This window comes from Apaloderma vittatum, unplaced genomic scaffold (assembly GCF_000703405.1).
Source record: "Apaloderma vittatum isolate BGI_N311 unplaced genomic scaffold, ASM70340v1 scaffold14249, whole genome shotgun sequence".
Lineage (NCBI taxonomy): Eukaryota > Metazoa > Chordata > Aves > Trogoniformes > Trogonidae > Apaloderma > Apaloderma vittatum.
The window spans coordinates 29,478-45,533 of NW_009737096.1; the positions used below are offsets into that span (position 1 = coordinate 29,478).

Consider the following 16,056-nt stretch of genomic DNA (forward strand, 5'->3'; position numbering starts at 1 on the left):
TTGGCCGGAGAGAAATAATCAAAGTTGTAGAAAGACAAGCAAATAAAAACCAAAACCAAAGGAAAAATGAAGAGAAGTTTGCCTGGTAGGGGAATACTATGTAGTAGCAATAAAACTTGAGAGGCAGAAGGAAAGATTTAACACAACAAATAAAGAATAGTCCCTGCCCTGGAGAAATCACCCGGTTTCTAAAGCTGCCGCTGCCCACGCTCCTCAACAGCGATTTCCAGGGAGGACTGAAGAAAGTGAAGAGAAAAGCTGGGCTGGATTTCTAGCGTAGGTGGATTCCAGCTCTACCTCTTCAATGATTCTCTGCGGCCGGAAATCCTTTCGCTGGCGCGTGCTGCCAAAAGGGAATAATCTGCTGCGCTTGTTTAAATAAAAGGAATTTTTCTGAGCGCTGCTTTGGGTCTCAGATCTTTGCTGCAAAATAAAATGATTTATCAGAACGTTGTATAAAATTAGATACGGATTATGTTTGTATGATAAACCAGAGCCTTAATGTGAAAACTTGGGGATTAATACCTAAAGATAGAGATGTTTGGTTGGTTTGGTTTTGTTTTTTGTCCCTTGTGCCACCGTGAGAGGAATCCCCTGCTCTGTCTGGGTGTAAAAGAAATGTTCCAAACTGCTCTTCAGTACAGAAAAGCCAGAGAAATCGTGGCACGTTCTTTATTTCTGACCGAGTGTAGAACAAATAAGGGAATTCCAGTAGCCGGTCTCGCTGCGGGGAGCTGCTGCCTGGCTCTTTCCAGAGCTTGCTAATAGGTCCGTCCAAAAATGAGAAGAAGTGAACAGATGCAGTTGGTTTTCCTCTCCCTGGGGGACCTCTCAAGTGCCTGGTTGGGCTCCGCTTCTAAACCAGGTGTAAAAGCCGCGCTCTTGTCTTTGCGACGAGAGAAATATTCGACGTAGCCTCTGCTTAGACGCCGACGGTGAAATTTCTCATTTATGGGATTTTTTTTCTTTTCAGTGCCCAGCGCGATGCCTCAGAACGTCTCCTTGGAAGTGGTGAACTCCAGGGTAAGTCGGCCGCGGCCTCGACACCTCGTGGCTGATATTCCTGTAGGTATTTCTACTTTGTGTACGTGTACGTGCAGGTAGGTCGCTGAGGAGAATATTAGCTTGACAGTTGGGCTAGATGCTCTTAGAAATCTTTCCAAACCTTAAAAATTCACTGATCTTACGATAAACTGTGGTTCAGGGACCATTTATTTAATCGCTGATTTGCTGTGAAACCTCAGTGTCGCAGTTGGACCTTTCTCTTCTCCTCCTCGTTTTCCTGACATCAAATTTAAGTTATTAGTTATATCTTTTCATGCACCCGGTTCCCTTGAAATTCCTCTTCTGCCGAGTGCCCAAAGGGCATCGATGTCTGAGCACATCTCGCTCCAAATCACTTTTTCGTGCTTATTCTCAAGCTCAGACATCACGGAGAGATTCATCGCGTTCCGTAACCTTTTGTGGGCGATTCTTTGCGCCTAAAACGAGAAGGACCTGCGGGGACCAGCTCCTCATGGGATGTTTTCTCGAAGTTTTGTGGCTGAGACGGTTCATGCTGATGGGGTGAAAGAGGATGGGTTGGGTGTAAATCTCATCAGAGCCTTTCTCTCTGCTTTAATAAGATTTCTCCCTTTGTGCTATTTTTCTTTGACGCTGGCAGCTCTATTAATTTAATACCTCAACAGAGATGGCCGGGCGAATGGGAGATGCTCGGTTTGAATGACTATTATCATGATTATTGCTTAATATTGATGGCGTTCCGCGACCGGAGAGCTTGTTCCGATCAGGACTGATAACGGGGAGGACTGTGACAGAAATAATTTCCCTGCCTGAAAGAGGTTTTGCCCGAAAATGCTTCACGGAAGGGGCTGAGACAAGCAAGGGGGCTTGCGTCGACTTGGAATTAGGTGATTTATAAGAAATGAACAATTTCTTTCTGATTCGGGCTCAAAAATATCCCACGTTGCCGATTCGAATTGTATTTCTTCTTCCCATTTGAAAATGCAGAGAAGAAAATGAAGGAATAATCGAAGGTAGCCGTAGAGAATTCCATCTTAGGGATGTGGACCTGGGTGAACAGTTGGACTCGATGATTTTCAGGGTGTTTTACAACCTAAACGATTCTCCAGGTTTAGATTTAGTAGCAATTTAATCCCAGAATCTCTTCCACTTCAGTGACGAGGGATCGCGTCCCAGTAAGATTTTTCACAGGCTCTGAGAATAAAACGTTCTCCTGGGGAAAGTTAAAAGCCGCATAATGAATCTGTTTGATGGTTTTTTTGGTCATTTCTTCTGTGTATCTGTACCGCAAAAAACCTTGGCAGTCATTACGCCCCGTAGTGCTTGCTGCAAGCCGAAGCTTGTGCTGTTTATTTTATTTAAAAATACCTCTGAATAAACCGCAGGAAGAGTTACTTTAATGGTTAGTTCACATTATTAACAAAATGGGAGGGTTTGAGCGGATTTAACAAAGGAGAAGGTGGCTTTTGCTAGCAAGAGCTGTGGCTGGTGGGCTAGAGTTCTTCTTTCTGGGAAGAATTATGGTGTTTAATCAAAATGAAAACGTTAAATAAGTTTCTCCTCCTCCCCCTCCACGATTTTAATCCCCGCGTCGACTCCTTGAGACGCTCCGTGACGGCGCGCGGGAGCCACGTGTTGCCGCTGCGTCGAAACACCCCACAAACCTAATAATATAATTCCTTATGATAATAATTTAATTCACCGGCGAATGTTTGGAAAGCACCGTGGGTATCGAAGCTCTGGGCTGGACGGAGATGTCGCGCCTGTAGGAGATGAGCGGTGGACTCGAGATTGCAATTGGATTCCTCGCAAAGGAATCGATGTGAGAGGAGTCGTCGGAAAGAAGCAAAAAGTGAAATCCCAGTTGCTGTCACCGCTGTTTAGAGACGTGTCCTCTAGAAACAACGTAGGTAACCTTTAAATGGATTACCCCAGAGAGAGAGCTCTTTAACCTTTAAATCTTACGTCTAAGAAAGGATAGAAACAAACGTTCGGTTTAACCTTTAAAAGGAGAAAATTGCTGAAACCTGGAGACGGTCTCCTCAGATCCCTGAGGCCAAAACTGTTTGGGGGGTCGAGAAAAGCTTCCCTTGAACTCCAGTCGTGCCGTAACGAGGAAAACACAATAACTGCGCCTTTCAGAGCTCGTCGCAGAGAACTTTTTGTCTTGCGCTTCAATATTGTGCCCGTCCAACGCTAAAACCTCAAAGGTGAGGGTGTCAGAAACCAGATGGGCTCGTTATGGTCCGAGATTTGATTAAACCGTGGTCGAGGTGATGAACCCTCTGTCCGCCTTCCCGTTTAAAATAAATTTAGAGGTGCTATTAAGCCACTTAATGTGCCCAAGCAGAGAGTAGGAGCTCCGGGCGGTTATTTCTTCACGATAAAGACTCGGAGTCGCTTCTCCGCAGCGAGAGGTTTCCCCCGATAAAGCAAATTAATGAGCTAGGACGCTGATTAGTAGAGCTCTGGGTATCGAAGAGAGAAGGAGCGAAAAGGCAAGGAGAAGGACAAGGTCAGGAGGAAGGAGATGCTGAGATAAACGCGAGATCTTATTTTCCACGCGCGGGATAACGGGATTTCGTTGGAAATAACCAAACGAGCCGGCTCGACGTGCCGATACGCCCACTATTATTTCGGTGATTCTTTACGCTTCCTCGCTTGGAATCTTTTCCTGTGCTCCGGGAGGAGGCCGATTCGATACAGTCCGTGTCTTGCCAAAGCGTAGATTTTATGGGTTTATATTTTAATTTGGCTTAAACGTGGTCGAGTCATGGTAGCAAGAAAGCTCGGTATATTAGAATAAAAAATAAGCCAAAGAACAGACTTCCCTCCTAGAGTCGAAAGTAAGTTTCTGGATATTTTTTTAAAAAATAAGTAATAATTCTCTCCCATTTCTCATCATCATAAAATCCTCCGAGCTCAGCTGGTCGTTGCCTGGGCTGGAAAAGAGGAGGAGGAAAAACACCCAGAAAATAGAGGTTTTTTCCTGATTCAGGTGTTCTAATATTTACTTTAGCTCCCTTTAAGAGCTCCTTATCCTTTTGCAATTAAGCTGACAAAATAATTGATCATCACAACAAGCAAAGCGGCGCGAATCGGTTCCTAAATTTATTTCTCCTTAATTGGATGTGTAGCGGTAAACAGTTTATTTGGTTATAAATGCGTTCCTCGAAAATTGCTGGCGTAGCTTGAGTCCTGATGAGCACGACGTCAGTTTTGGGGTCGGACAAAGTGACTGCAGAAATTTTCTTTATATATATATAAAAAGAAGCGATGATTTTAGTTGAGAACTGGTAGGTCTGGGTTTTAATCCCCGCTGATTTCGGAGGAAAAGATTTAATTCTCAGTGTTAGTGGCTGACTGAGATTATTTCCGTCGGGCTAGAGGGTTGCGTCGAAGGGAATCTTGAGCAAATCTGGGTTTTTTTGAATTTTGGAGTGAACAACCAACTTTTCCTCATGCGTGAAGGCTTGAAGAACGCGGTGACCTGGCGCTAGTGGTTGGACTCGGTGATCTCTCTTCCAGCCAAAGATATTTTGTGATTCTGTGACGAATTTCTCGCTGTAAATAATCCACTTGTCTCTGAGGCTGCTTCGCCCTTGATTTAATTTTTTCGTCGCGTTGTTATTTAACAACTCCGCTCTCTGATGCCTTTTCTCTAATCGGTTTGACTGGGCAACATCTGGCAATTGAAAGGAGAAAAAGTTGTAAAATGAGACGTAACGCTACTACGAAGCAACCTCCTCTTTCCGAAATAAATTTTCATCTCCCGCTAGAACAGAGCGGTGACATTTTTTAACGCTGAGCTCGCCCCTGGGGCTCCGTGCTCGTTGACAGGCGGTCCCAGTCTGCAGTTGTTTTTATTCTAATTCTGCGTGTTTATTCTACTTTTGAAGGTTCTCTGAGCTGCCTGTTGTTCAGCAACCACCGCCCCGAGAGGTCTTGAGCAGGTTTTTAGCGTCGAATATCAGCAGAGCTTGGGAGCCTGACGCTTCCCCGGCGCCGCCGATATTATTCTCTGCTCGCTCAATCGCTGTGACCAAGAAGGCATCCTCCTTTTTTTAAAAAGGGAGGATGCCTTCACAGAAATTAATGTGCTTTTTAATAATCTCTTATATATTTATACAGATTTCTTTGGCTAAAATCCGTTGGGTACAATTGGTGCCCTTGAATGACCTTATTTTTAAAAAAAAAAAAAAAAAGCAAGAGTCTCTTATTCAATGTGACTGAAATTCCTGGAATCTTCTAAAATGATTGTTCACGGGAAACCTTTCGATTTCCTTCTGCAGTCGAGGGACGGGCTGGTCCCTGGAGCGACCCCGTTCCCTCTCTTGCAGCGGGTCAGGCCGCCGGAGCGCGGGCTTTGGCGGAAGAAGACGCGATGTAGGGGAGATTTTCCACAGTATAAAACAATTCTGGAGGTATCTCCGTGTATAGTGGAGCGGGGCGGCGGTTGAGTAGCTTGGAGGGGGCTGATTTTTAAGGCAGAGCATGAAAAACTTTTTGGATTTGCTTCCTTAGCCCAAAACTGCCGCATCTCTTGCAGATAAATGAATTTAAGAATGAGTTACGCAGTTTGACCGTCTGATTTTTTCATCCCTGCCCTTGATTTTTATACCTTAAGCCTTTTAGATGTGTCCATGGGAGTTGCCACCTTCATTTTCTTGGGTTGAGAGCTTTCATTTTCAATATTTTTATATAGATATATGTGTGTGGTTGCAATTGCCACCAGCCAGGTTGAGTTGTCCGTGAAGATTTCTATGTTGGGTGGGAACGACGAGGGCGCATCCCCAGCGCCAACGCAGAATCTTCGTGCAGGAGGAAATGACGCGTCTTATTTTTTAACTGGAAGAAAGTCACATTTTCTCTCTTTCGGCGTTGAAGTTCCTAATTGCAGTTCTCCAGAGGGATTCAACCTGAGGCTGTTGCCTTCGCCAAGTCCTGAAGGTAATTCAGTCCTACAGGTTTCACCCGCTACAAAATTCCCCGTCGCCAAGGTTTCGCTCCTCCAATTATTCCGCCGTCGGACCGGTTTCTTTTCATCTTTCAAAGTCCCTTTTTTTTCTGCTCGCTGTCTCGTTTCTTTACCTTCCGTTAGGGGCTCCCCTCCGAGATCCTGGAAGAAAACTTCGGTGCGCCTCATGCATATTCATCGGGTTTATTTTCGGCACGGATGTTCCGCGGCGACTCTTACGCGTTAATTGTATTCGGCGTCTCCGTCGAAGTTTGCAGAAGTTTCCAGCTGTTTTAAAAACCTTGTCAGAGCCGCAGTTGAGCGCAGAGCCTAAAAAAAAAAAATAAAAAGAGTCAAAAATGCCAACGTGTAACGTTTTCCATTTGTCGTTTGCCAGCAAGAAGGAGCAGAGCCCAAACGGGAACAAGAGAAAAAAAAACACAAAAAAAAATGAAAAAAAAGGAGTTGCTCCGCTGAAAAACTTAGTAGAGGAGAATATATAAAATATATTCTGACCCCAAGAAGTCAGAAGCTCTGGCAGGTGCTTTCTTCGGTGAGGTTTCATAGGATCAGGTTTATTTTTTATTGTATTATTTAATATATCAAAAAAGGCAGCGAGCGCTTGTGGTTCGCTCGTTTTCTCCAACATGTCTTAGCTTCGTGTTTTAATTGCTTTTATTTGTAGAGATATGCACACCGTCCTTTTATCATCCTCAGATATATCGGCCTGGTGCCTTTCCGAAAAGAAAATTTCCCTTTGGCAGTAGAGTGTCCAGATTTATAGGAGTTTTGCTATTTTCCATAATTCTATTTTGATAGAAAGAAGACTTTTTTTTTTTTTTTTTGGTAAAAAGCGATGAAATTCCTCCTGGCCTTTAGGGTGGGAATTATTAGAGGCACTTTAGGAGGGTTTGACACCTTTTACCCTTCGTGTTTGCTTTCTTACGTGCAACAGATTTGCTTAAAACTGCGAGCGAGGTGATGCCAATGCTTCCTTGCCTGTATCATCCAGCAATTAATATAAAACTATAAGAGAAAAACGGTTAAAAGTTGCCTTGATTGATGACGATTCTCATCTCCAGCGAACGCCCAACGCTCCCGAGCTGCCAAACCGGGCGGTGAAGCAGGATTTAGGGAGGACGTCGCCCAAACCTTCCCAGGTTCAGGCACGTTGATCTAAATTTCCGTTTCTCGAGGGCTCGGCGTCGCGTCGCCCTTCACTCCGTCATCAATTTTTGCCTTCGAGAGCCGTCGTTACGGAGAGTTTCCGTCCGCTTGGTTTATGTCTCTGTCTCTGGTTCCTCCGCCAGGTGAGGAAAAGTCACGGCTTGAGTGAAAATATCCTCCCGGTCGCTCTCGGAAGCGGAACGAACACCGATTCGGGTCGGTGCTGACCTGACTCAGCTGCTGCTTTTAATTTAAGCGAGATGGTGAGAGCCGCCGCCTCGGGGTGAAGGAGGTGCTTTCCCCCCCTCCTTTGGTAATCAACTTAATTGTCGGGCCGAGAAGCTCAATAATTTTATTAGGTTTTTCGGCGCGGAGCAAGAGGCCACGAATGAAACGACCGGTTGATGAAATGGGAACATTTCTCAAACTCAGAGTGGCGACGGGTTAAAAAAAAAGGAATAAACTCGGCGTAGAGATTTTTGTCATTGAAGTTATACGCTCGCCTTCGCCTGGCTGTGACAGAGGACGGAGAACTTGCCTCCGCGATTGACTCGGTGCACGTAAGAGGGTGGTTTTCCCCTCCGAAATGACATAAAGGAGAGCTGGAAGGAGTTGTCTTGTGCAATTACTGCAGTTCCTGTTGTTATTCCCTTTATTAATGCTCTATAGAGGCACTCGAGGCACGTGCAGATCCAGGCTCGAGACCTCCCTGTGCTAGACAAAAGGACAAAAATCACAGTTTTTACCCCAAAATTAGAGCCAGAGAGTTTTCTGGTCGTTCAGAATACCTTTCTGCATGGTTGCTGTTGAGATACGTAATAGAAATAATCGACTAAACTGCATCGAATGTGCACTTGAAAAGAGGCATTTAAGGCGTAAATAAATTAGCCAGGAAAGAAGAGTTTGCGCCGCGGAGTAGAAAGGCTTTGTCATTACTCTCAGGAACTTAATTTTTCACCATCCCTCCTCCTGTGAGATCGTATTGACGTGGATTTAATGTTTCACTCGTGGCGTTTCTTTGAATTTTATTCATTTATTCGTTTAATTTCAATAAAGAAAAAAATCAGCTTGCATGTTGTATAAATAGAAACATAACTCTCGGCATCCTAACACTCTCCAGTTATCAGCTGGGTTGTTGTTTCCCTTCTTGGCAAACTTCATGATGTTCTTCATCTGTTCTTCAGGATTTTCCTCCCCAAAACTTCCTTGGTCGTGTGGCGGCGAAAATCGAGCAGGATATTGCTCTGCTCTTCGGATCCCGGTGCAGGGAGGGTGAACAAACAGATTCTATTGGAAAAAAAAAAAAGAAGGCATTTACAGTTTATGGATTGTTTTTGGAGAAATTTCTGTTAGAAATGCACTTTTTAGAGACAAAATATGAAAGAAGAGTGAAGAGGTGGTCTCAGCAGAAATGTCACTCGCAGGACAGGCTGGAAAACATCAAATAAAAGCGTTTGCGGTGATTTATTATCCATTTTCTATTTCTGCGGGCTGGTCTGGAAGGGTGTGGGAGGTGTAAGTTGAACTCTTCGAGGTTTTTTTGCACGGGGCCAGAAGGGTCTAAATGAAAATGAGGACCTGAGGTTTCTTTCTTTTTCCCTTTAATGACTTGTACAACTTTTTATTCTTAATTATATATAACCCAAGGGATGTTTCTTTAATTTTTTTTTTGCTTTTCTGCTGTTGTTCTTCTTAACTCCTCGTTGGTAACACGCGTGCGGCAGCGGGAATAATGTTTCTTGTGAATTTCTGTTGCGGAACTCACGGGGAGGGAAGCCAGAAAATATTTTAGTGTGTTGTGAAAATAGCCTTGCCTAATGGGATTGGTGTGGAGGAGGTGGAAACAGCAACTTCAGGCCGAAATTCATAAAATTCCGTAGAAATTGGTTCCCTCCAACCTGGAGTTTGGATCCTGTAGCCCGGAGGGGGTGTGCTTCCACCTTTAAATCCGCAGAATGGTCTCTATAGGTTCAAACAAATAATAAACCAGCGTATTTCTGGCTGAAATTAGATTTATGGAAGCGTGATTTGAGCTCAGCTTTCCGAATTTCCCAAGTAGCCTTAACTCATCGAGTGCCCTTTGAGTGCAGAATTAACTCTGCTCATGAGCTTTAAGCTTCTCGCGGACGATTCGGAAGGCACGTGGTGGAAATCTGGATTTACACTCTGATATCCTCCAGCGCTCTTTGGATTATTTTAGGATGTGTTGGGGTTTTTTTATTTGTTTGGGGTTTTTCTCTTGGAAAGGAACGTAGCCCTAAGGATCAAAACTACCAAAAGATCTATTCGGAGGCGATTCTTGGTCGCGATCTGCCGTTAATTGTGTCTGTCGGGTGGGAATCCGCCGCGCTGGAAAGGTAACAGGTTATTTTTTAGAATTTTTTTTAACAAGGGGCTGGATTTATGACCTGGGGAAAGAATTACCGACCGGCTGTGAGGCTGCTTGTATCGCTGGACTTGGAAGGACTCCACTCAAGACTGCGGCCAGCGTAATTTCTCATTTTCCTTGCCAGCTCTTTTGCGTCTTCCTTTGTTGGTATAGTTAAGAAATTAAATGTTCTGCAAGGAAAATGACTTTTTCTGGCAGGGCTGCCAGCCAAGCGTCGGGGCATTCTGGCGACGTCCCGTGAAAATACGGTGCGTTTTGCAAAATATGTCAAAATCGGAATGTTTTGTGTGTTCAGCTGAACAGAGCTATCCCCTCTCCCAAGGTCAGGCCAAACCAAGTTTCTCCTTCATCCTGTTGGCACAAAAATCAACCCAGAGTTACGCCCTTCCAACCGATTCGGCGTTTCTCTTGCTTTCCGTCGGCGTTTTGGCATTGACCTCCCTTCTAGCTTGATGACGCCTCAACTTGGGCGCTTCGTTAAGTCAACTGAGATGGGACACCCCAAATGCTGCTCGTTTTCTTGACGAGAAACGCCAACGTCCCAGTGTTGTAAGTTGATTGGGATGAACCCAACCTTGAGCACCCGGCAGATTTATAACAAAGTGGAAGTTTTCAGCTCTGGTAAACAACGGTTGAGGCTCAACTAGATCCAACGTCCTTCGCTGCCGAATATCCTTCTTGCAGGTGTGTAGATCACCTCAGCTGCCAATTAAAAATACATTTCGGAGATCTTCAAGCCTCGGATTTGCCACCAGCTTCTCACTCATGTGGAGAATTAGGCAAATCCCGTTGAATTTTGCGAATTGACGCTGATTTTTTGGGGCGGAAGGAGGTAAAAATTCAGCCAGTTGTCCCAACCGCTGTTTCAAAATGCGTAGCCTGAAGGAAAAGCGTCTCTCGGAAGAACTAGAAAGCAGAAAATAAATTTTTACGCCCAAGTTGATGGTTATTGGATATCCATAGGGAACGAACAGGGCTTTTAATTAAACAGATGCCAATGGGTGCAAAATTTAAAGCCCTATCCTGACTGACCCTTGTCATTAATCCTGTGCAAAAAAAATCAATATATTGGGTTTGGTTGTCTAGTGCCTTGCAGTCGTTTTCCTTTCCCGGATGAATTTGGCATCTGGGTCCCGTGGTAACCTGCAGCATTTGCAAGGAAAACATAATTAAATGGGAAAAAAAGTTGAGAAAAAGCCAGAAATCCTTCCTGTGTTTTCACAAACTGGTGTTACTTAAGGCAAGGTGTGATAGTTGGGCTTCCCTGGTATTTCAGCCAGTTTTTAAAGACTTGGAAAGCCGAAGCACAGATAATATTTAATCAGAGTTAATGGCTAAAATCAGCTTTGGGGTGCAAAACGTGGGGGGACACGATTCAGGGATGTTGGCAAGAGTTTAAGAAAGGAAACATCAGCCAAAAAAGAAAAACCAACTTCACGTCATCGTCATCTTCCGTCGTGGAAGATTCAACAAAAGCTTTGTCCCCATCACGCTCGCGTTCCCTTCGGGCGCGTTAAGATAATGGAATATTTCTTAATTTATTTATTTTTTTTCCCAAACATTCCCGAGATTTCGAGTTTAATCTGAATCTTAATAGCCTCATTATTTCGAAATTATGGTGCCCTTTGCTTTCTAAACTCTTAATCACGAGGCTCTTCAAGCAGACGCCGGCGGAGTAATCAGCGGCGGCGTAATCAGTAATTAAAGTGGGCGCCAACGACAGGTGCCGCTAAGTGCTAATCAATTAAACGCCTTCGGAATCGAGAACTTGATTGAAGTCTTGAGAGCTTGCTTTGATCCCCAGACCTCAAAGTTGTCTTGGAGTTTTGCTTTTCAAACGGGATGGGGACGAGGCGGTTTTAACTATCTTGTCGTATCTGGAAATCACCCGGAAGATCTATTTCACGCGTGTTTTTTTTTTTTTGAAAATACATCCCATTTTTGGAAGCGCTTTTGCTTTAGAAGCTTCTGCGTTTGCAGAGAGAGAGAAAATTGCTGCCGGTTGGGGTTTTTTTTAAAAAAAACCTTGTGATTTCCATTTGTTTTCTCCCTTTGCCGCCCTAACCAAGTATTTCCCTGAAGCTTCTGGCTTTTCTTAGCCCCGTATTTGGTTCTGTTTAATCTTTTCAAGCTGGTGAAGACACCCAGAGGTGTTTTTATCCTTAAGTGTGGGGGGTTTTCCCCCTAGAAAATCATTAGTATCACTTTCCTTTCTTCCTCTTTTTTTTTAAGACGGCAGCGATCGAGTGATTGAAGTATTTGATCGCGCAACTTGAACGCAAGAGCTGTTGGGAGACGTAGTTCAGAGGAGAAAACACTGGCCGGAAAGGTTTTCATACCTTAACAATCCTCCCTGGTTTTTAACTTCTTTCTTCTCTCCGGGGGGAAAAAAAAATGAAACAAAAGTGGCTTTCTGGGGACTTGGCAACTGCTCGTATCCAAGGCAACTGGCGCCAGCCTCGTCATGTGTTTGTAAATTAGTTTGCAGCTTCCAGGGGTGCTGAGGAAGGAGAGCCCCGTGCTTGTGGAGTGGTGGGAAATGAGGTTCCCTCGGTCCCGTTTCCGAATAGTTTCGACTTCTAGTGGGAAGCCAACAAGCTGCCGTGCCTAAAAGTTGGTCTTTTCTTTCAGGAGACAACTCACACATGAAAAAAAACAACAGCTCTTCACTTTGGGGTGCTTCATTTCTTGGCAAAATGTATTTTTTTGACATTTTTTCTTGCCCAAACGCCGCGTTGATTGTCACGTTTTCCCATGTACACCTGAGAATTTTTTAAATCATGTTTAAAATCCCTTCTTGAGTCTTGCTTAGTAGCGTTGGGGTTTCTTTCTTTATTTATTCATGTCTTTAAGACTATTTCCTGCGTGTCGCTGCATCCTTTGTGGGTAGCTTTAGTGCCCGTTGCTAAACGAAGGCGGTAGGAACACATAAGGTTGCGAAGAGCTCTGCAAATAATCTGCAGAACGGATATAGCAAAGAAAATCAGAATCAAAGCGGATGTAGAGCGGCTTCATAAAGCAACTACTAGTCCTCTGCGACACTGTAATGGATGTTTGTCGAATATCTGGTAAAGAAAGTTTATGTCTGGACGATTCTTGACTCAAATAAACTGCCAAAAACGGTCTTTGGGCATCCAGAAACTTTGATTTTCGGTGAGATTCCTGAGATTGCTGCTGCTCCACGGTCCTAGTGAATATAGAGCTTTTCTTCTGCTGCTAAAAAAATGTGAAAATAGGAAAATGAAAATATCTTGTGGCTTTGCAAAGGTCTACTTGGCGTTTCAGCTCAGGTTTCCTTCGACCTGTGTTCTCCCTGCAAAGTTTCTGGGGCCATCACACCGTGTAGTTTTCAATCTTTTTATTTTGTAACATCCGGGCTCCCGTTGAAGAAGCTTCATTTCGACATCCATCCTTTTCCAATAACTCCGGGATTAGTGGCTTCCTAAAACCCTCTCGAAGCTGCCTCGTTTTACGGTTTCCTTGGGAATCCTGGCGGACAAGAGCGATTTTCTTCCCTCTCGGATTCGAGTCGTTATTTCTCTCTTCTTAAGCAGAAGAAAGGACGAGGAGCCTGTCAGACCCTTCGTCATTGATTTTCCCGGAGCAAAGGGTCACATGTTAAGTACTATTGATAAAAAGCATCGTCACCGTGTCCATGGAGACCAGGTTGAGGTGAAAGGGAGCTGTTACCGCCGCCACGACAGCTTTCGGCGGAGCTTTTTCCTCTAATCATAAGGAAGAGCTTCGGCGTCCTGCCTCGAGCGTTAGATCAAACCCGGCGCTTCGGTGAGAGCTGCGAGATGCCGTCGCTGGCGACTTCGAAAACAGAGAAAAGGGTATTTGGGGATGCGTAAAAAAACCCAACACTGGGTGTTACAACTCCGAGATGCTTCTGCTGGACTTTATTTGGTTTTTTTCAAATGCAGTTAGCATCAAGGTTGTGTGTTGACCGGTCCCACCGAAGGGTTAAACCACCCTGGCGTGATTTATCCCGGCCGGTGGGATTTTTTTCCATCCCCAAATCATTCCTGTACCCCACGTGAGCTGTGCAACAGGTCCCTAAAAGCATTCTTGGCTTTCTTCTTACTTATTGTTTCCTCTCCATTTTTTTTATTTTCTTTTTTTTTTTTTTCTCTTGTGATTTCAGAAGACATTTCTTCCTTTTTTCTTGGCTCCTTCTTCCTCTCTTGAGGAAATATCTAAACACTCCTCTACCACGGGTCCCTTGATGGGTGCAGAGATGGGCGTCAAACCTCTAGACCTCCTCAGAGCTGTCAAAGACGTTTTAAAACCAAGTTTGCCTTCTCCCATAAGCATTTTCTGTGTAGGCGATTTCAATATGCGAAGCGGCCAAATCTCTTCTTCAAACAATCGCTCCCCGCCTTGAAAAATGGAGTTTGTTCTGCCCTAATGCAGGAGACTCATCACCGTTTCGCTCGGCGCTGAAAAGCCCAGGTATCGATTTGGAAACGTATAATTGATTGTAACAATAAATCACCGGGGCGGTGTATGGGCGAAATGGATTTTTTTTCTCTATTGCGATAATTAATTTGCTACGTGCTCCACCGTATTTATGCAGGGGGTAAGCAACTCAATAACGGCAATAAATTGCGTTCGGTCAAAAAGCAGCCGCTGCGACACGGTCGGCTTCTCTCGGGACCTGAAAATGATGATTTAGTGGTCACGGTGGTGTTGGGTTGGTGGTTGGACTAGATCTTGAAGGTCTTCCCCACCCTTCATGAGTCTGTGACTGGAGACTTGAGAAATGTTGACCTGTCAGCTCTCTTATAATCCCAGCCTAATAAATTGGGTGGTGTTTTTCCTGGATAAATTGATAAGAATTGTAATAAAGAAGAACAGAGTTGGGTGGTCTTGATGGAGGAGCAGACAGGATGGCGAATGAGGTCCCAAAGGTTCGTGATTTAGCGTAAGAAAAGCGAAACCAGGTTGCAAAAAAATTCCTTACGACACTCCGTGTCTGAGAATTCAAAGAAATCCGCGTGGTTAAATATGAAGCGGCGCAGATACCTTCAAAAAACCCCGAGCGGTTGGTCTCGGTCGATCGCGACGGGTTTCGGATGCGTTGCGCTCGGCAGTAAGTTCGTTCTCGAGAGGTTTGATTCTCTTCTCTGAGAACGTCCGCGGAATGAAATTGAAAAATGAATGAAAAATGACGCGGAGTCGTCGGAGCCGCCCGCGTTAATGTTCGTAGCCGACGAATCGAAAGTCAAAAAAGAGGCGATTCCGGCGCTTGATCGAAAAACGAAATGAGTCGCGGCCTCGCAGCTGGCCTTTCGAGTACCCCGGGTATTCTTGGACGGAAAAACACCCCAAAAAAGAGAGAAAATTTGCTGGATAACCCCATTGTCTATGTAGCCATCTGTTGCTAGGAAATACACAAGTTTCTTTTGAGATTCGATTTGGTTTTCTTCTCCAATACATGAGAAAAACGCGGCGTTTTCCATTCCCTTCCGTGCTTTATTTCTGTCGTTTCTCAGGGGAGGGAGGGGAAAAGAAAAAAAGTCAACAATGATATCTCTTTCTCTTATAGAGCATCAAAGTTAGCTGGTTACCCCCGCCGCCAGGTACTCAAAATGGATTTATTACGGGCTATAAAATCCGCCACCGAAAGACAACCCGCAGGGGTGAGATTGAAACGCTGGAGCCCAACAACCTCTGGTACTTGTTCACAGGTCAGTGTTCACGTGGTGCAAGGTTTTTTGATGAATTTAAATGCTCTGGGAATAAAATATACTTTCACTTCAAGGGAACATTGATTTCGCTGCTGGCAGGTAGCGTTTATTGCCTTGGACAAAGACAGTCGTTACGGTGCTTTTTGTTAACCGTAATATTTAATTTTTTTTTTTAACTTAATGCCTTTAGGGTACGTTCGTCTCGTGGATTTTGAGCGTTGATGAATTTGAAGCTCAATTTTTCACGTCTGGTATCTCAAACCTCTATTGGTTGGTTTGTTGGGTTTTTTTAAACAGAGCGAACAACGTCTCCTATTTTCTCCCAGGTGCAAAAATATCCATTTCCTTTCTTTTCCAAAATTTTTCAATGGGAAAGATCTCAAATACACCAGTAGATCATAACAAAATGATAATTGCAGCGAATGAAAGTAGCCGGATGAGTATCGGAAGGGTGGGAGTGAATTGTGGTCGGTGACCCTGAATTTCGGCCGCTTTCTTGTGTTACAAGATGTAACCGAGAAAGCAGCAAAGCATCAAGGGAGAAAATCAAATTTTAGCCAAGTCGGTGGCGCCTTTGCCACTGAGTTCGGTATAACCGTGATTTCACCCCGATATGTTGACTTTCCCGTGGAAAAGGCAACCCATGAGGATCACGAGTAACCCTGAATTGACCGTTTCAGAAGAAACCGGCTCGATTTCGGCAGGAAATTTTCAAATTAAATGTAAGGAGAACGTTTTTACAAGGGACACCTCAAATAGTGACGTCTCAGCTTGGTCAGCTCTTATTTTAGAGCCGGCTTCTATGTCAGCTGAATGTTAAACCGCTC

The 16,056-nt window shown here is 44.4% G+C and overlaps 1 protein-coding gene across 1 annotated transcript in view; it reads left to right on the forward strand.

Annotated features, from left to right (window-relative positions):
* The window catches only part of LOC104279811 (netrin receptor DCC-like), a gene marked incomplete at both ends in the record, with an annotated part of 78,845 nt that overhangs the window by 25,166 nt on the left and 37,623 nt on the right, over nt 1–16,056 (forward strand). Inside the window, 2 exon segments of the mRNA XM_009877226.1 lie at nt 974–1,023; nt 15,088–15,229. Coding sequence (XP_009875528.1) covers nt 974–1,023; nt 15,088–15,229 — 192 coding nt within the window.